The 21747-nt window shown below is 42.9% G+C and overlaps 1 protein-coding gene across 7 annotated transcripts in view; it reads right to left on the reverse strand.

Moving 5' to 3' along the window:
• TMEM164 (transmembrane protein 164) overlaps positions 1 to 21747 on the reverse strand; it is a 222567-nt gene that overhangs the window by 136676 nt on the left and 64144 nt on the right. For all 7 annotated transcript variants that reach the window (XM_040629167.1, XM_040629160.1, XM_040629186.1 and 4 more), the window contains exon 3: positions 16217 to 16266. In XM_040629167.1, coding sequence (XP_040485101.1) covers positions 16217 to 16266 — 50 coding nt within the window. The remainder of the gene's footprint in view (positions 1 to 16216; positions 16267 to 21747) is intronic.

Here is a 21747-nt window from a genome sequence, read left to right on the forward strand (position 1 = left end):
TTCAAAAAATTAAAAACGAAATTACCATATGATCCAGCAATTCCACTTCTGGGTATTTACCCAAAAGAATTGAAAGCAGGGTCTCTGAGGAATATTTGTACACCCATTTCATAGCAGCATTATTCACAACAGCGAAGAAGAGGAAGCAACTCATAGAACTGTATACCAAAAAGTCAATTTTATAGTGCAATAATTAAATTTAAAAAATATATATGAAAAACAAAACACTGGACTCCCCAGTCTCGACTTTAACAACCACAAAATAAATGACCCTAGATTCTAAGAAGCGTTTTAAGCAACGTTTCTTCATTTTAGTTCCCTATGTTAAAATTTCCTTAAGTATAAAAAAATAAGAACCTCTATGCCTACCATCCTGCTTTCGTCAATTTGAACGTTACGGATTCAGCTGAAGCCCTGTGGACCCCTTCTGCATACTACCCACCCCCTCCACTCCCTAACCAGAGGAAACCTTGATTCAGAAATCGTGGGATTCCTTCCTATGATTTTATAGATTTATTACATTTGTATGTATCCACAAACCGTATACACTGTTTCCTAGTTATCCCATGAAATAAATGATATACTCTCCCTCTATCCCTCTGCAAATTACATTTTTCACCCGACACAGCTCATCATGGTGAGGGACACCTGGATCTACTCTTTCCCTTCAGCCAGAAGCCATGTTGAGATTTATTTTCTATAATTTGTATTATACAAACAGATCTATTGCCACTATCCCAGGGCCCAGGGTCCTTCCACTCTGACCGTCTCTTCTCCATCGGCTCTTGTCCTGATAGCATGCACTTTAGTTTTTTTTAAAGAGTTTATTTATCCATTTGACAGAGAAAGATCAGAAGCAGGGGGAGTGGGAGAGGGAGAAGCAGGCTCCCTGCTGAGCAGGGAGCCCGGACACAGCGCCCGATCCCAGGACCCCGAGATCATGACCGGAGCCAAAGGCAGACGCTCCACTGACCGAGCCACCCAAGCGCCCGCAACGTGCACTTTCTGCCCCCCTGTGAGGCTCTCCAGTATAATCCTGTCACACAGCAGGAAGTGCAGTCAGGATCTCAGTTTTTAACTCACGTGTCAGAAACCAGGACAAAAACTGCTGAACCTAGGCAGAGATCATATGAGTGTTTGGTGTGCTGCCCTGCTCCCTTTTCTGTACATTTGAAATCTGTTCAGGGTAAGAACTGGAAGAGAAAAAAACAACACACGAAAAGAAACACAAACAAGTGTAACAAGAAGGTTTGACTGGCTTTGCCTGTGGGCACAGAGATAGAAGACTTTAGAGACTATTAAAGATAGAATACAGGATGATCGTAACTGGTTTCCTACCTGCTTGCTCTAGAGCAAACGGGGCACCCCTCTGCAGACGCCACAGAACTTTCTTCTCCTGTGAAGTCCAGACAGTTGGCGAAAGCCCCGATGTGTAAGGCACTCAATAAAAGGGGCTACTTATCTGAAAGCAGTCTGCATTCTGAAATTCTGCTTGTTTGAATGAAAAGAATTTTCATTCCCTGGGATCCTAATTCTAACAGTGAGGTAAGTACACAGGATGATGAAGCATCAAGACAAAACTCAGGCTATGTATTTTTAACATTTGCTGATTAGTCTGTTGGGATCCATGCTAAGAAATGAACACGGAGCAGCTCATCTAATTGTTACCACCACTCAAGGAAGCAGTTACTATTCATAGCATCCTTTTACCAATGAGGAAACGGAGGCTGAGACTGTCAGCCTTGTTCAGAAGTCTTACGAAGTGGCCAAACCACAACTATATAACCTCAGCCATCTACTTTCACAGCACCCTGTAAGGTTCCTTTAAAACAGTATTTGTCCATCAAACCACTTGTCGAATAACAGGGTGCTGTTTAAATATATCATATTCTGGTCAGATGAATGATCAAATATCAAATACTATGCCGTCATTAGAAATCATGTGCCTTAAAGAGGGCACTTGATGGAATGAGCACTGGGTGTGATACACAACTGATGAATCACTACACTCTAGCTCTGAAACTAACAATACGCTCTGTTAATTAACTGATTTTAAATTAACAAAACAAAAAGAAATCATGTGCAGAATACTTAATGACCTGGGGAAATATCACAGTATATTAACTTTGGAGAGATTACAAATCATATCTTTGGAGATGCCTAGAATAATCCCAAATTTAGTTTTTCAAAAGTGGGTATGGGGGCGTCTGGGTGGCTCAGCTGGTGAAGCGCTGCCTTCAGCTCAGGTCATGATCCCAGGGTTCTGGGATCGAGCCCCACATCGGGCTCCCTGCTCGGCAGAGAACCTGCTTCTTCCTCTCCCCTGCTTGTGCTCTCTCTCTCTCTCACTCTCTTTCTGTCTCAAATAAATAAATAAAATCTTTAAAAAAAATAAAAATAAATAAAAAATGGGTATGTACATGCAGAAGCCTGGGAGGACATTATACCCACATATTACCACAGAAATTATCGGGTACTCGCATTTTCCACATGATTGCTTTCTGTAACGTTTGATGTTTTTCTTCCAGTGATCATGGATGAGTTTTATAAAAACAAAATATTTCTATCTCTTCATTACCCACCGTACAGCACCTACAGATCTTGCCCAAACCTCATCTATTATGCTGTACTGCCTTTTTTTTTTCTGGAATTGCTCTTGCCTGATACATAGCATCGTAGATACGCCACTTGGCTTCTGTAAGGACTGGGTGGGCTGATGAAGTGAAGAGAGGCCCAAAATGATCAGTGCCCATTCTACTGCTTTCCACACTTTCCCGGGTGGGAAAAGTTACCTGCCTCCCCAGCATTCCTTTTACCAGGAGATGATAGACATCCAAACACACATTTAAAGCGCAACAGCCGAAGAAGAAGAAGAAGAAAGAAGAAAGAAGAAGAAGAAGAAGAAGAAGAAGAAGAAGAAAAAGAAGAAGAAAAAGAAAAAGAAAAAAAAAAGAAATTAAAGCAGTCCCCGCTCCAGAAACCTTCAGAGAGATTTCCTGGAGAGGCTTTGGTTGGGGCGCTGAGAATACTCAGTCAGAAAATATGGGCCAGGACTGGAGCAGCCAAAGCTCCCAAGAGAGAACAAAACTGACTACGTACACGTGGGAAGGAACGCAGCTTCTGGTGTGGACGGAAGGAGAAGAGGTCTGCGAACAACCTGAAAGCATCTTCCCCCTTCTGAGCATTAAGGAAGAATATGAACGGATACGAGGCAGCAACCTGACGGGTAATGGCTCCTAGGAAAGCAGGCACCAAAGCAGCATTGTGTGTAAGACAAGAAACCGGTCCCCTTGCACGGCTACGTACTGACGATGGATTTTCTAGGTTCCTGGTGTCTCCCTTGCAAATCTGCAGCATTCATACATAGGGCTTTCTCTCCCTTGCCAGGAGCAGTCTTAATAAAGCTGCTTGGGCCAGAGACAGTCTCCCAAACCCCGGTGCAGTGAGTCCAAAGCTAAGCCCGAAGCAGTGACCTCCGAGGTGAAGGTGCCGAAAGGCTGCTCTTTTTGGGGTCCCAGGGCAGCTGACGTGTGGAGCACTAGAAAACGGGGTGCTGCGATGGTCAAGCCATTCCGAGACATTAAGACACAGGAGGTCCAACCTGAGCCCCCCTCCTGAACTCAGGACAGTGCCGGCAAGAGGAAAGGCTCCCTGCTCCAAGTCCCACTGTTTAAAAATTTGAAAGTACACTAAGTGGGATCTAGAAGAAGAGAAAGTCGTGGGGCTGCTGAACTCTCATCATATCATGCGGCCCAAAGGCCAATGGGGCATCAATCTTGCAACGCCAAGATCACATGTCAGGCTGCCCTCCTGCCCCTCCCCCAGCCCCATGCCTCCCTCACCTACCTTGGCTCACACCCGGCCTAGAGTCCTCTCTCCAGCCAGCAACGTGCCCCCTGCTTTCTGCAGCACAGATGAAATTTCATCTCATCGCCTTCAAAATCCTCTCCAGACTGAGTCAGCAGATACTCATGACCAAATAATCCCACTTGCATCACAGATCCACTCCTCTCCATGTGGACATGAAAATGAGCAGATTTAAGGGTTTCCGCTTGCTCACGGGGGAAGGGCCTTGGTACACTTCCCGCACCGGAAGATGTGCGCTAGCTTTCTGCCATGCACTTTTCTTACGGGGCAGGGTGGGGGAAGCGTGGCCTGCCATTCAGTCGGCACTGCTCAGTGACTCACTCTCCAAGTCCCCCCCCCCAACCCTTGAGGCACACACTTGGATAACCAGGCACATTAAGCCGTGGGTGCTCACAAGGCAGCTGAACTGTTCTGATCACAACCCAAAGCCAGGGACATCATCACAGCCACTCCCTTTTCCTTCATTTGGTCCTTTGAAATACCCCAGCTCAGACACAGCAGAGTTCCAAAAGGCTGGCTTCCCTAAGAGGCTCCCAGTCCCTTGTGAAACCAAGAATTTCACCCTCTTCAAAACAAAACAACAACAACAAAAAAAAAAACCCAGCAGCCAGGATGCCAACGAGTAAGCTGAAAACTAAGAGGCTGACTGCACTCAGAGCGCTCTGTGGTGCTGGGATCCATGGAGACTGGGAAGGGGGAGTGAGTGCATGCCACCACGTGGTGACAACACCCTCCTTCAGCCAAGATAACAGACCCAACAGAGACCAGCAAAGTCCAAACCACCCTGTGCTGGAGTGGGGGGGGCGGGGGATAATATACATGGACCTCGATTTGCTAACTCTGCTCCAAGAACAGCATTAAACACAGCAGAGACCTGCTGCTCTGAGCAGAAAGACCTCGGTTGGACTGGGGGCTCCTTCAAGGTCTTGGTCGAGCTGAGGGAGGCCAAGGCTGGAGCCGGAAAGCAGGAGCATCCTCCCCACACCGCTGAGAGAAAAGTGGCCTGGGGTCCCGAGAACGGCATTGTTCCCGCTGCCAAGGGCCTGGGTCTCCAGCTGACAGATGAATCCTGATGGCTCAGGAATCTTGGCAAGGAGGTGCAGAACCAGCTGACTCTGACCAGTGGCTCCTGTTTTTTATCCAGTCAGTCTGCTATGGTTAACAACTAAAAAGCTGGGACGTTCTAGCCCGGGGAAGAGACCCCATCATCTATGGGAAGCATCGCCAGTCACCACGAAGGAAGGACTGGCTGGCTGTTAAGCTGCCTCGGAAGTAGAAAAATCCCTGATCTGATCTTTATGCCAAAACGTGGGACTACGAACTCTGTGTCTCTCTATCCCTAAAGACCATGGGATGATGTCACCATGGAGAATTGCACTTTTCCAGAACCCCGCCCTGCTCTCACTAAGGTATTCCTCAGAAGTGTCACTGTCCTGCTGGATACATTTAATTTCTTCCTCCCTCCCTCTCTCTCCGTGTACTAGATTTAATTGCTCAAAACTCAGGGTCAGCAAAATATGGTCGCCTTGTTATGTTTGGGGTGGGGGGCGGTTTCTGGTGTGGTAAGATACACATATCACAAAATTTACCATCATGACCATTTTTAAGTAGACAGTTCAGTGGCATTAAGTTCATTCACATTGCCATACAACCATCACCATCACCGAGCTCCAGAACTTTTTCATCTGGTTGTCCTGTGTTTGTAAATAAAGTTTTATTGGAACACAGCCAAGCCCATTCACTTAGGTATGGTCTATGGTGCTTTCATGCTACAAAAAAGTTACATCATTAAAACACAGATCATATGCCCACAACATTCAGAAAGTTTACTATCTGGCCCTTTACAGAAAAAGATTTCCGACCTCTGCTCTCAACCAAAATACACACTGAATTTCTAGTTTAAAGTAGCACTTGGCTGGGACGCCTGGGTGGCTCAGTCGGTTAAGCATCTGCCTTCAGCTCAGGTCATGATCCCGGGGTCCTGGGTTCGAGCCCCACATCAGGCTCCTTGCTCAGTGGGGAGCCTGCTTCTCTCTCTGCCTGCCACTCCCCCTGCTTGTGCTCTCTCTCTGACACATAAATAAATAAAACCTTTAAAAAATAGCACTTGGCTAACATCCAATAGCCCCTCCCAGCTTCCTACTAAAATTCCTATGAAAGGACAGAAAAAGGTTTAAAAAAAAAAAAAAAAAGACCCAAAATCACTGAAAACTTTAGGCTGATAGTCACCCTATTATGAAACTCTGGAAGAAATCTCCACTACCAATAAGGCTAATGCTGAAATGAGGGGGAAAAAATCTGTGGCCAACGCACACAGCAGAAACCTGAAACAAGACAGGAAGACACTGAGTCCTTCCCGCCACTGTGGGCCTCGTGGCTTAGAAATCCGGGAAGCAGCACGCTGGACAGTCATGCCTCCACTCTGAGAGTAGTGCTTGCAAAGGAAATCAGCAACTCCCCAAACTGCTCTACATGCATCTGGAGACTGACTCCTACTCCCCCAAATCAAAAGGCCAGAAGTGATGGCTTTGGGGCTGGCACACTGTGTCCTGGGAGTGGGAGTCCACCCAAGTAGAACGCAGGTAGCAATGCGTGTGGGAGGTTGTAGTTTTTCACATAGCGTACACGCTCACAGTATCAAAGAACCTAGTGGTAGGGGTAAGTGACTCCGCTCAGGCCTGGCAAGAACCCACCAGGTGAAGCTGCTAAGCACTGGCCAACAGGCTAGAAGCTACGGACGTCTACCTGCCACCAAGACAGAAGCTGAGAAGGGCTTCTAGCCAATACCAAAGAGAACATGAGAATACACAAAGGCAATCCAGACACCCTACCTTGGACAAATAATAAATTAATCCCCTTTCGAATATGTATAAACACACCCAAAAAACAGCACGGTTCCTACGAGAGCCTCTGACAGAAGTGCCTATCATTTTGAAGACTCGGAGGAAGCACCAACGTCTGAATTTAGTGTCTGAACCATAAGAAGTATTTTACAAAACTGCATCCTCAATCGAAGATGAGAAAACACGGACTTGCTGAAACAGATATAGAATGCCATCAGAATAAAGCACATTGAGAAGGAGGGTACCCTGGCTGGCTCAGTCAGTGATGCATGTGACTCTTGATCTCGGGGTCCTGAGTTCGAGCCCCACGTTGGGCACAGAGATTACTTAAAAAAAATACTGAGAAGGAAAGACACCAAACTGGGGAGAAAAGAGAGCTTAGGAAAGCAAGGAAGAATCAGAAAGAAATTAAGATTGTAGCAGCAGAAATAATTATCACACTGGAGACGTCAAAGAGCAAAATCAATCAAATTCATAATATGGGAGCCAATCCTGAATCTCTCCCAAGCATGCAGATGAAAAGGAAAGCTGACCGTAGAAATCCAACCAAGGATGTTATTAGGGAATCTATTCATTTAACATACCAAACGGGGAGGTCAGAGGAGAAAACCCAAATGAACCTCTCAACAGATTTTTAAAAACCATTAGCTAAATTAGCTACATTTGACAACCATTCCTGATTTTTAAAAAAAATATAAAGGACACCTAATCTAAACCAACAACCTTCATCAGAATCAACAGTTGAAAACACTAGAAACATTTTCATTAAAATCAGAAGCAGGGCAACAATTCCTGCCAGTATCATTATTATTTAACATTGTCCTGGAAGTTCTAGCCAATACAATCAGGCTTGAAACAGGGTGGAGGCAGGGAGATTACCATATGGGTGTTGATACCACTAATTTCCAAAATAATCCACGTGAAGCATCTGAAAAACTATTAAAATAGTTAAGCATGGTGGCCACATATAAAATGAACATGTATAATCAAAACCTTTCCTATGTACCAGTAATAACTACTTGGAAAAATATAATAAATAATAAATTATACCATAAACTACAAGTGCTCCAGGGATGACTCTGATGAGAAACACGTGGGATACACACGCACACTCACCCTTCAAGAGCGTAAAAGAAAACTTGGATGCATTAAGAAATTTACCACATCTTTTCCTATATGTACAGGCTCTGTATTATAATGATTTTAATAACATTTTAGATTTAAAGTCATCCCCATCAAAACTAATAGAATTCGAAGGAGAATCTGACAAAAAGATTCTAAGTGCACTTGAAAGGAAAAAGTGGTTCAGACTAGCTAAGAAAAAAGTGTGGGTAAAGTAGCAGGCTATGAACAATGGTGAAGAGAAAGCTGGCCTGCCAGCTGTTGCAAAGATGAGAGTATGAAACTGGTGAGGGACCCAAGAGAGACATCAAGGGAATAGTACAGCAAGCCCCCAAAATAAATGCATACATAAGAACTTAAGTACACAACAGCAGTAATCACAGGGAATGGTTATTCAGTAAAGAGTGCTCCAAAAGTTAAGTTATATCCCTACCTCATACTATTCATAAAATGAATTTTAGATGAACTGACAGCTAAATATTTTTTTAAAAACAATTAAAAAACCAGATTGTCAGGGCGCCTGGGTGGCTCAGTCGGTTAAGTGTCTGACTCTTGATTTTGGTTCAGGTCATAACTCAGGGTTGTGAGATAGAGCCCCGAGTCGGCTCCACACTCAGCTCAGAGCGTCCTTGAAATTCTTTCTCTCCCTCGGCCCCTACCTCTGCTCTTTTTCTCTCTCTCAGTCTAAAAATAAATGAAAAAACAAAAACAAAAACAAAAAACAGATTGTCTACCTGATCTTTGAAGGGGAAAAATTTTCAGGTGTAAAAACACCGGAAGAAATTACCATGGTCTGAAGGCAGCTTGAAAACCAATCAATTTGTCCAATAAAAACGTCAACTGTACATCAAAAGCATCATCAACCAGTTAGAATACAATCTGGGGAAAACACTTCCTGCAAAGTTGATAAAGGATTAATACTCTAGGTATGGATGATTCATGCAGATCAATGAGAAGAGAAATACCCCTATGTAATAACTGGGCAGAGAACATGCAGTGACAATTCAGAGCGGAAAATATATAATGAGTAACAGGCATAATATATATAGGTTTGGAAATTTCTATAATGAAAATTGAAGGGAAGGAAACTGAGGAAAACAGCAAGGAGAAGGAAAATGAGAATCCATGAGTAAGATCGGTGTGGGGGAGCTGTGGAGCACCTGGCTACACTGTAACAAGGCCTCCCTTCCACTCCCTTCCCTGTGCAAAAGGGTGTCTTATGTATCAAGAACCTGTGATCCATCAACAGATGAATGGACAGAGAAGATACGGTCTATTTAGACAATGGAATATTACTCGGTCATCAAAAAGAATGAAACTGGGTCACTTGCAACAACTCGGATGGACCTAGAGGGTATTATGCTAAGTGAAATAAGTCAGAAAAGGACAAATATCATATGACGCACTTACATGTAGACTCTAAAAAACCAAACAAAGAAACAAACCAAAAAAATAAATCAGAAACAGACTCATAAATGTGGAGAAAAAACAGGCAGTTGCCAGAGTGGAGGAGGGTAGGGGGATAGGCTCTATAGGTGAAGGAGATTAAGAGGTACAGACTTGCAGTTATAAAATTTAAAAGTCACAGGGATGAAAAATACAGCATAGAGAATAAAGTCCATACTACTGTGATAACTTTGTATGGTGACAGATGGTAACTACACTTANCTATACTTCAATTAATTAATTAATTACGAACCTGCGAGGCAGTCTGGTTCATATTACGGGACTGGGCATGTGCGATCAAGGTAACTGAGACAGGTAACTTTTTTTGAAGTTAGTAGCAGGATAGTACGCACAGAACGGTCTCTAAGAATATATGGGTTTTGCTCAAACCTGAGTGAGAGGAAGAATTCTGTGGCGTGGATATCGAAGGTGCCAGGATATGGCTCCTCAGGGAAGAACCACTCAGAACAGCCAAAATGATGAAAAAGAAAACGGCTCAGATTCAAAGAGACAGAGAACAGTGCTGCAAGTACACACGCAACACAACAAGCAATTTGGGTGCTGCTATACGAGCATCCACAGAGACGAGGAGCCAAGAAGAGAAGGGAGTAGAAATCTTCAGAAGCCAAAAGCTGCCAGGCTGGAATTCTAGGAGTCAGAGATACTGGCGATCAAAAGAGTACCATGGCCAAGGTGGTACGCTGACCTCAGCTCCATCCTCGGCACACACGCTTGCTGCTGAGGAAGCATTTCTTAGCTGCACACTTAGCCAGTCACATGTCAACTGAAGGGCCACATAAATGAAGCACTCTGGGACCCAGCCAGAACACCGGGGAACCGCCATTCCCTCTTGTCAAGTGCACCATGGGAACCCTGTGGAGAATCCCGCCCCCTGCCCACCCCAACGAGAATTGCCAGCCCCTGCCCAGTATGGGGCGTGCGGCCTCCTGGGCACACCATACCTCTTTCCTGCAGCGTCTGGGCATGCCTCCAAGAAGAACACGCCAGCTACTGCTTAGCTGGGAAGCAGACAAACTCATGCTTGGCTGGCACGGCAAAGGGCCGAGAGAAAAAACAAGAGATGGGGATATGGTGCCAGTCAACGCAACGTTCAGAACACACTGGCATATAGACCACAACGGTGCCCATCTGTGTACGCTGACATTTGTGGAATGTTTAATAGGATGCTTTCATGGTCCTAACTCCTTAAATAGTAACAGAATAGCAGAATAGCCGAAAACACTGAAGTCACTTCAACTTTCTGAGCCTCCGTTTTCTTGATGTAACCGGGGATACAATTTCTACCACCCACATAGGTTTGTTGGAAGAATTAAATGAGATAATCCATGTTAAGTGATTCTCCCCATGCCTAGGCACACAGTAAACCTGACGGTGAGCATTAGCAGGAAAGGGAGAAGGGAATCCTGGTTCTGCCACTCTGTAAAGTCAGGCAAGCCATCTAATACCTCTTGGCCCCAACCGCTTGGTTTGTAGTATGAATAACATAGCCCCTATCTCACAGCACTATTTGAGGGATTAGATGAGATCATTTAAGACAAAGTACTTGGAAAACAGTAAGGACCTACACTCATGTAAGGTGGAGTTATTATTTTATTTTTTTTTTAAAGATTTTATTTATTTATTCGACAGAGATAGAGACAGCCAGCGAGAGAGGGAACACAAGCAGGGGGAGTGGGAGAGGAAGAAGCAGGCTCATAGCAGAGGAGCCTGATGTGGGGCTCGATCCCACAACGCTGGGATCACGCCCTGAGCCAAAGGCAAACACCTAACCGCTGTGCCACCCAGGCGCCCCAGGAGTTATTATTTTAAGAAGTATTTTCTAAAATACTGATTTTTAACTTCACACTGCGTGCTGTATTTCCACGCAGTGGAACAGTATACACCCATGAAAAATCATGTGTATGATAAAATCTTGGATGCAGCCACAAGGAATTATAAGTTTAAAAAAAAAAAAGGCCAATCCCAAAGGTAACATACTGTATGACTCCATTTATATAGCATTCTTGGAATAACAAAGGTTCAGACATGGGAAACAGATGAGTTGCCAGGGCTCAGGGAGAGGATGCAGATGGGAGAGTAGTGAGCATGGCTATAAAAGGGCAACAGCAAGGGTGCCTGGGTGGCACAGTTAAGAGTCCAACTCTTGGTTTCAGCTCAGGGTCATGAGTTCGAGCCCCATGTTGGGCCCCACACTCAGCACGGAGCCTACTTGACAGTCTCTCTCCCTCTCCTTCCGCCCTTCCCACTCCTGCACATGCTCTCCCTCTCCCTCTCTCTCTCTCTCTCTCTAATAAATAAATAAATAAATAAATAAATCTTTTTAAAAATTAAAAAAAAAATAAAAGGGCAACAGGGAAGACCCTCACGGTGATGGAACTGTTCTATACCTTGACAGTACCAATGTCAATATCCTGGTTGTCATCTTGTATTACAGTTTTACAAGCGGCTGCTACTGGAGGAAACTAAGCAAAGGGTACATAGGATCTTTCTGTATTATTCTTACAACTGTATCACTATTATGATATGATATTCATTCTATTATATAGTTCTCTCAAAATATTGAAAGTTTAATTTTAAAATGATGTGGATGAGGTTGTAATAAAATGGGGGGAAACATGATATTAAGTAAATAAAGCAGAATAGAAAATGATGATTAAAGAAGGCAAAAAGGAAAGGAATAAATACACACCTTTTGGCCGTGTAGACATATAACTATATCCAAAATCAGGTTCTATAACGCAACCAAAAATAGATAAAGTACTTACTAACCCGACTGAACTATAAATAATGAAAACACAAAAACAGACAAGATCAAACCCAAGAAAGAAGACATGACCACAGATGAGGAGAGACTTTTTAAAATTACAAAATAAGAGGCCACTACATGCTCCACCAAATTCATGGCAACAAACCTGAAAACTCAGAAGAAATGGGTAATTTCCCAGTAAAAGATAAATGACGAAAATTGACCCAAAGATCTGAATAGATGAATTACCACAGAAGACGCTGGAAAGGTGGCTAAGGGTGTACCAACTGAAAAAGGCACTAGGACCAGATGAGCTTCACAGCTGAGTTTTACCTGACCTTTAAAAAAAAAAACAACATAATTTCTAAAACAACAAGAAAAGAAAGACAAATAATTTTTAAAAAATTAACACATAATTTCTAAGGGTAATTAAAGTATTCCAGACCAGAGAAAAAGAAATGCTCTCCAATTCCATTTTAATCCTTACACCTGATGAAAAGAATCCAAAAAAATGACTCCCATCTCGCTTATGAATTCTGAGGCAAGGGATCTAAACAAAGGATTGACAAACAGAATCCAGCAATGCATCGGAGTAATAGACTATGACCAGAAGGACTTATGTCGGTATATAACTTATCAACATAACTCACTGTATCAAGCACTTAAGCAGAAAAAAAAAAACCATCGTCAAAAGACATGGAAAAGCATTTGATAAAATGCAGGAACCGTTTTCTTTGAAAATATCTCTAAGTAAATGTGAAGACTCTTTACATGTAATAGGCTGTTAACAAACACCAAGACCAAATACGGAGGAACACAGGGACAATCTCCATTTAAAATAGGTTTAGACACAGTGGCCCACCAGCTCCATTTTTATTTCACTCTGAGTTTCAAGCAAAAGCAAAAACCGAAGAAAATAATTGATGTAACCATCGGAAAGATGGGATAATATGAAAATAAATTTTACCAAAACTAACAAGAGAGTCTGGTGAGATGGCTAAATATGAGGACTACTGTTAAATCAATAACGTTTTTCTATTCTAGCAAGAAGCACTTAGGAATGGAAAGGTGAGCAATATTCAACTCCTAATGGACAGAAAAGCTATTAATTCTTTAGGAATAAATGTATCAAGAAAGGCATAAAATGAGATCCGAACAGATGGAAAAAAATACCATTTCTTAGATTAAAAGAGCTACATAATTTTAAAACATCAGTTCTCACAAAACCGAAACATGCATTTAATGCAATTCTAATTAGAATCCAAATAGGGCTGGTGGAGAGGGTTGAATAAAAGTGATCTTCAAATTTACATGTAAGCAAAAAAATGCCGATGAATAGACAAGAAAAATATTTTTTAAGCTAATGTAACCAAATCAACATGATTTGACTGCACAAATAGACAAATAGATGGAACAGAATAGAGAATCCATGAATGGATCCTCATATACAAAAAGTTTAATAGGTGACAAAAATGGTAGTTCAGGGACGCCTGGGTGGCACAGTCGTTAAACGTCTGCCTTCAGCTCAGGGCGTGATCCTGGAGTACTGGGATCGAGCCCCACATTGGTCTCCTCCACTGGGAGCCTGCTTCTTCCTCTCCCACTCCCCCTGCTGGTGTTCCCTCTCTCACTGGCTGTCTCTCTGTGTCAAATAAATAAAATCTTAAAAAAAATGGTAGTTCAGCTCACAGGGGAAAGTAGGGATTGTGTAATATATCACGCTAGCACAACTAGCTAGCCATCTTTAAGAAAATCATCTTAACTAAAACGGAACCCAGAAGCTGTAAGAAAGCAATCATATTTGAATATGAAAAAATGTAAAAAAAAAACACATAGAAAAATATACTATCAGCCAAGTCAGCACATACAGATTTGGGAAAGATATCTATAATAATGCTGATAGACAAAGGGCCAATATCCAAAATATAGAAAGCCGTCTTACAAATTAAGAAAACCTAAGCAACTCATAAGGAAAGGGGCAGATGGTATGAACAGACAACTCAAAGAATAAATTTAATTGGATAAAAAATTATGAGATAATACTGAAATTCATTAGTAGCCAAGGAAATGCATCCATTAAGTTGTCGAAATTGTAAAAGAATCATAACTAACCTTATGCTGGTACGGATATGAAGAAAAGAATAACCTCATGTATTACATACAGAAAGGAAAAGTGAATTATAACAGCCTTTGTATATCAGTATGGAAATATCTATTAACATAAATATGTGTATTTATACGTAAACATTCGCGTGTGTGTGTGTGTATAAATTGAAAGCACCAGTATTTAAGGGCATATGCACAATGATGTTGATTTCAGCACCGATTATATTGGCAGCCATCTGGGAAGAATGAATACAAACATTCACAAATAGAAGAATAGCTAGGGAACCCTGGCTGGCTCAGTCAGTGGAGCATGCAACTCTTGATCTCGGGGTCGGAGGTTTGGGCCCCATGCTGAGTGGAGAGATTACTTAAAAATAAAATCTTAAAAAGGACTGAGCAGGATGGCTAAATAAGTTGTGTATCCATTAAATATTTTGCAGCTTTGTAAAGGAATAAGGTATACCAATAAACTTTGATAGATCCCTGTGAGATACTGATGCGTGAAAAAGCAAAATGTATTACAGTATATGTAAGACTCTATTTTTGTGAAACAATCAATGAACAACAATGGTGAAACATTCCAAAATTCCCGTGTGTATGTGTGTGTGTGTGTTTGTGTGTGTGTGTACACCCAATGAGCGCGGAGAAAAATCTGGAAGGTTACATACTGGTTTGGTAATCTGCAGGTGTGGAAAGGCAGAGGTAGGAATCAAACAAAACAAGGACAAGAGAAAAAAAAAAGAACCACTTTAAAAAATAAAGAAATCTAGCAGTCATGTTTATGTATTTCCATATGCATACACTTATATACAAATTGAATTAAATTTAGAAAAGATACACTAAGAATCCTAAATATGATCTCTGTGTCTTAAACAAAAAAAAAAGCAGTAACCAAAATTATTTCTTAGTGGCAGATTAAGGGTGATGTTTATTTTCTTTTTTATGTTTCTCTGTATTTCCTATAATGAGAATTGTTACTCTAATAATAATGAAATAAAAGCAATAAATGTTACTTTAAAACATTACTCTGAAAAATAGAGCTCATTTTGGGAAATGAAGGGAGGGAAACAGGGTTAAATAGCCTTCCACTTAGGAGCTTTTCCAGTACCAGATATGTGAAATCAGGATCCATTTGCCCTCATCCGGCAGAAAGTTACTCACCTAAGGCAAGAGACTAAGTGGCTATTCCAAGTAGCTGTTCGAAGCAGCAAATGGGGTGTATTTCCCCCTAACACTTTAATGACTTAAGTAAATCAGAAAGCCATTTACACCATTCTTCAATTACCCAAGGATCTGCTGGGCCCCTTACTTCCTGTCTCCTCCTTCTGGCCTGCGGCCATTTCACTGCTCAGGAACAGCTCCAAAATGGGGGCCAGGGAAGAGGGAAAGAGATGAAATTAATTTGGTCAATTTAGCTTCTCATTAGCAACGCCAATAAAAGGCTTGATAAGTGAGATGGTCACAACTCACAGTTAAAAGGAGGGTTCTGAGACTCTTGAGAATTTCCTTTAAGCAAATTTGCCTTCAGATAAACATGATTTGCCTGCAGTACACTTTAATGGATCTGATGCTTGCTATTTTTAAGAAAGTCAGGACTTGTAAAGGTGGTATTTTCTTCCCCTCACTTTAATTTGCATTTTAAGAAAAAAAAAACATGGAAACATAAGAACAAAGGTCTTCAAAGTAAAGAACCAGGTCCTCAGGGGAGCGGCTGGACCACAATGCAATGATTCTTGAGAGAAGGGAAGCTGTGTGGCCCCCAGCATTCTCTCGAGAGAAACTGCCAGAAGCCAACAACCTTCCAAGGGAGCAGGACTTGGCCATAAACCACCACCACAAACACTCGCTCAAAAGGACTTGTCAGGGCTTGACCAAAGCCAAATCTCTGCATATAATATCCCCGTGTTTCACTGCGCCACATAGACTTTTGTTCCTTGAGAAGCCCAGAGACAAAGCAGGGCAGGCCCAAGATGTTCACATCAATGTGCTCATCACCCTTTATTATCAAAAAGACAGAACATTCGCAATAGCAATGGTAACAGAGCAAAAACCAATTTTCCCTTACTTGAAGACGACGATAGCTCCAGGACATGGAGGGCAGGCCAGGAGAAAGATCTGCAATTAAAAAAGAGTAAAGGATGGTTATCAAAAGTAGTACTGGACACAGTTAGACAATGTTACTTCAATAACAATAGTAAAATGATAATAGTAACAATAAATAATCAAACTCTAACATAAAAAAATGCAATACAAAAACTTAAAAAGGCAAGCAGGTGGTTTTCCAAACGTGTTTCTGTTTGCACAGGCATCTAGGTGCGTGGACGTGTGTGTGTGTGTGTGTGTGTGTGTGTGTGTATGTGTGTGAGAGAGAGAGAGAAATCACAGTGGGGGAGAGGGAGACAGAGAGTGAGGGAGTGTTTGGGGGCAAGATGGGAAAAGCCTTTCTTGGGCCTTTTCTTTTTGCCTTTAGAACACTTCCTCTTAACCTCTAGAACAAGATTCAAGTTTTCAACTCTTCAACGTCAATATGATATAGTAGCCAGTCTGAGAAGTTTTTCACCCAAGACAAACAAAAAATATATTCCATGAATGGGACAAAGTACATAAATGCCATCTGGTTTGCCTCCCATGGGGGAAGGTGGGTTAATCAATACCCAGCACTGCCAGATTTAGCAAATAAAAACACATGAGGCCCAGTTAAATCTGAATTTCAGATAAACAATGAATAATGTTTTTATATAAGTATATCCTAAATATTGCATGGAACATACTTACACAAAAACATTATTCATTGTTTATCTGAAATTCAGATTTAACTGGGCCTCCTGTGTTCTAACTGGCAACCCTACCAATACTGCCACCCCCAGGCTCCAACCCTCCCTTTGATTTTGAAGGGGAGAATTTGTCACCCTGAAATATCTCTTTGGCATAAGGATTATTTTAGGCTGATTATTTTTTAAGAAACAGTAGACATAGGAAAAGCACTGAAAAGTGAGTAGAAGTTACCCTTTTGTAGGAGACATTTACAATCATAAGGGAAATCTCCATTTGTAAGAATGGCTCCCCCTCTGCACCAGGAAAAGAAGGATGACTCAAACTCTAGAAACTCTTATCAATGGGGAAGACACTGACCTCAACCTGCATAATGACCTTAGTCTTGATTACCATGCTTTTCCTGGTCCCCTCCCATAACTGGCCTTCTGCCCTACCCAACCCCCCCACCTAATGTCTTCCTTTTTTGTCTCTAAGCTGGAGATGGTATTTAAGGTGGTAGCCTGGGCCATTCAGGGAGTTACTCAATTTTCCTGGGTCTCTCCCATGTCTGCAGGAGGTATACATGCTACTAAACCTCCATTTGTTTTTCTCCTGTTAATTGGTCTTTTATTACATTGGTGGCAGGGCGGGGGGTGGGGGTGTCTCAGTCAAGAACTTAGAAGAGTAGAGGGAAAATTATTTTTCCTCTCCCACGTTTGATTGGCTTATTTCTAACCATAACCAGGTAGTTCTATTCTTCTATTCTCCCTGGGGCAAACCAAACAACAAGGACCTCGTCCTTCTAAGAGACAAATCAGTTCCATGATACTTGGTTTGACCTAGGCCTAGATTAGAAAAACTCCATCTGTATGACCTTCATCAAAGCACGGGTTCTCAAGTGAGACAAAGAAAGCCCTGCAGAGCAATTGGCTGAACATGCAGATTCCTGGGCTCCCCCATTAGGAATGCTGACTCCAAAAGTCTGGGACTCCAGGAATCTGCATGTTTAACAAATGCCCCAGGAGATTCAACCACTCCCAGCAGCCAGATACGATGACTGTTTGACCTTGGCCTGGACTACTACAGGAGTCAGAGACATTCAACAGGACTAAGGATTAATGAAAGAATGAAACTCATGTTTGTGGAGTTTCTTCCTGTACAGTGATTTAATGGTGTGGTTTACAAAGTATTAATAGGCATCCCTATCTTGTTGTGAGCATTTATTAAAATAGGTAATCTGCGTTATGCACTTGTTTGGCTCTGTCATGTGTATATCTTTAGCATTTGGCTCTTCGGTTCTCTAGAAATCTACATTTAGAAATAAAGGAAAATCACTACAAAGAAAGACACCTGCTTGAATCCCTACCAAGAGGAAGAGAAAGAAGAATGGAAAAGAGAAAGGGTCTTCAAAGGAATGTGACCAAGGAGTCCATCACTCGCAAAATACCTGATCAGAGAACCCAACCAAGGAAATAGTCACTGAGAACGAGCTTTCCCCCTGCGGATCAATCTGATTAATAGTGCAAAACCAATGACAATTACAGGCCCGTAATCCTTTACTGGTAATCATCAAATCCAAAAAGCTCTAAAAACTGAAAGTTGGGTTTTTTTCAAAGCTAAATTGGTAGCAAGTATGACTTGAACTGAACTGAGACTATATATGGACTTATTTATTCCACTTATGCTGAGTATTCATATGGCTTCCATAAAATTAATATCTTTTGGGGGTACCTGGGTGGTTTAGTTGATTGAGCATCTGACTCTTGATTTCAGCTCAGGTCATGACCTCAGGGGTCGTGAGATCGAGCCCCAAGTCAGGATCCTCGCTCAACAGGGAGTCTGCTGGAGAGTCTCTCTCTCCCTCTCCCCTCCCCCTCCCCCCAGCTCATGCTCTCTTTCTCAATCTCTCTCTTAAAACAAAGAAAGAAATCTTTAAAAGAATAATAACGATAATGATAACCTTTTGATTATGGGGTGTTACCCCAGATCCCACTGGGAGTATAAATAAAATACTTTCCATTCACTGTATTGCCCTTCTGATTTTTTTAAGTAAGCTCTACACCGAACGTGGGGCTTGAATTCATAACCACGAGATCAAGAGTCCAGTGCTCTACCGACTGAGCCACCCAGGTGCCCCTGTATTACCTCTGAAATCCAAAAATTTTTGACATCTGAAATACATCTGACCTGAATGGTTTGGGATAAGGACTGTCAATTTGGAATTCCAATCATCCAAACCTTAATTTATCCCCTCTCCCCACTCCACCCCTCAGGAGCAGTCCAAGAAGGAAAGATACAAAGCTGGTATTCTCTACCACTGACCTAGTAGTAAAGTCACTCACCTTAAGCAAGGGACCAAGTTGGAGGTTGCACTCAGCTACCCAGCATCAGGCCCACCAAAGGATACACTCACAAGCTACAGTATACAGAGAGCAGACAGGGGCCCCCAACCACCTTGAAAAGGTCCTCAATACTTTTGGAGTCACCGAAGAGCCATAACAGCAGCCTTCCTGAGATTCTGGAATAGCCTAGATACTTCATGCTAACATGCTAAACAGAGAAGCAAAACTACAACACTGGGCCCCACAGTTAACTCTGACTTCTCCCACAGCCAAGGAGACATGAGCAGATTCTTTTTTTTTTTTTAAGATTTTATTCTATTTATTTGACAGAGAGAGAGACAGCCAGCGAGAAAGGGAACACAGGCAGGAGGAGTGGGAGAGGAAGAAGCAGACTCCCAGTGGAGAAGCCTGATGTGGGGCTCGATCCCAGGACTCTGGGATCACGCCCTGAGCCAAAGGCAGACGCTTAACGACTGAGCCACCCAGGCACCCCCATGAGCAGATTCTTGGGGCAGATGGAGGGATATCAAATCCGCAGATCTGAAAAAAGACCCCAGGTTCGTCCTATTCCATTTCCCGTAAACTTGTGGCCTCCCTCAACAACTGCAAAGATTTATGACACTGAACCTCTCTGCCCTAGCATGCTGGAGCCACATCCATAATCACCGTTAACCAAAGGAGCCATGTGAAAATAACGCTTTAATTCAGAGGCCCGATGGCCCCCAGCCTTGGCCTGAACATCCCTGCTTTCTTCTTTGCTGGGCTGCCATCCACCTCCAAACTTTGGTAGCATGTTTTAGACCAGCAGATGGAAAGCTAAATGATCCCTCAGTTGCAAACAGGGTGGGAAGAAAGGACACTTAGAAGTGCAAACAAGGACAGTAGGAAGAGGGGAAGAGGGAATTCATCTGAGCATATCCCACCACCACGTCGGTGCTTCTGTATTCATGCTGAAATCTGACCAGTTCTGCACCTGAAGAAAAGGACAAGGACAGGTGGTAACAAACAGAGCGATGTGCTACAAAGCACTTCTACTCTCCCGTCGTTTGGGAGACGAGCAGGGCCTTGTTATTAAATTCCACTTTGCAGATGAAGGAACCTAAGGGAAAAGTTTCCAACAAGAACCCAGATCCCCTAAACTCCCAGTTCAACACGCTTTCCACCTCACACTGGACACGGTCCACACCTTCATAATGGCTTCTCTTCTTTCGACTCTAGGCCTGCCCCTTGACCCAATGGCACACAGAGAGTCACCCCAATGGGCCCACACCTGTACCACCACACAGCTCAAAAGATCTAGTCACTACGAGGCAAGACCTCTCCAAACGCAACCAAACTGGGCAGCAAATTAAGTTTACATAGATGGGCTGCGGAGTCCAGCACTCTCTGAAGACGTGCTCATCTTAGCTCCAACCCACCTCATTCAGAACCAGGTCTGCTGGGTTCTGATACTCCCCGGATCCTCATAAATGGAGGTCTTTTTTTCTGGAAAAAAAAATGCACAGGTTCCATTCAAAACCATACTTCCTCAGATTCCCCAGGAAAGCTCCCTGTGCTACTTCAAGGTTCTCCGTGCTAAAAGAAAGCCAGAGGCCCAAGGTGGAGTCACTCACCCCCAAGATAACAAACCAATACTTAATTGCAGTTTCAACTCCCCCAGAATTTTAAGCCAATCGATCTGGAATTTTCTGGTTAGCACCAACTAAGTACTCCATTCCCCAAAGAAAGATGATGTAATCCACCTAAAAAGACCCTCTACCCTTACCCCTAAGGGAAGGTGACCTTGCCTGAAACAATCCTCCTCCTTTTTTTCTCCTTTGCTAATAACTTCCTTGCCCCACCCTACTTCCTATAAAAACCAACCACTGTGTACAACTCCCCCTCCCCTTGCTAGATGGAATGCTGCCTGACTCAGGAATCTCTTAATAAAGCCAATTAGATCTTCAAATTTACCCTGTTGAATTTTGTTCTTTAACACCGGCAATTTGTAAATTCAGCTCTTTCCAAAGCACCCAACCTAGGCAGCTGTCCCCAGTTCCTCCTCTGCCTCTGAACTGCTCTGGTTCCCCACCCAACCTACCTCTCCGACATCACTTGTCCTCCTTACTGTTCCCACAGTTACATCGGCTCAAGTTCACTGGCATCACTGTCCAGCCTCCCATCAATGGCTTCACCCCAACATTAGATGTGATAAACCCCCATCTTCATGACATCTAAGTAAGATTAATTTTTGTTCAAAGGTGGAAGTGTTGGTACTATGGCAATGTAATCGGCAAGAAGGGCCACTCGACCATCCTAAATGAGGGACTCGCCAGGTAAATCAGAGAAGAGGGTGGGAAAAATAAATGAAACCGAAACCGTGAGAGAGTACCAGGGGAGTGGTGTTTGGCCTGGTACACAATCTTCTCAGGCCCAGTCCTCCAGCTCTAGTTCTCCTGGTCCTCCCTCCTGAGGTGGTACACACCAATCTGGGGATTCCCATGGCCTTATAACCGTTACC

This window comes from Ursus maritimus (genome assembly GCF_017311325.1).
Source record: "Ursus maritimus isolate PB19 chromosome X unlocalized genomic scaffold, ASM1731132v1 scaffold_X1, whole genome shotgun sequence".
Lineage (NCBI taxonomy): Eukaryota > Metazoa > Chordata > Mammalia > Carnivora > Ursidae > Ursus > Ursus maritimus.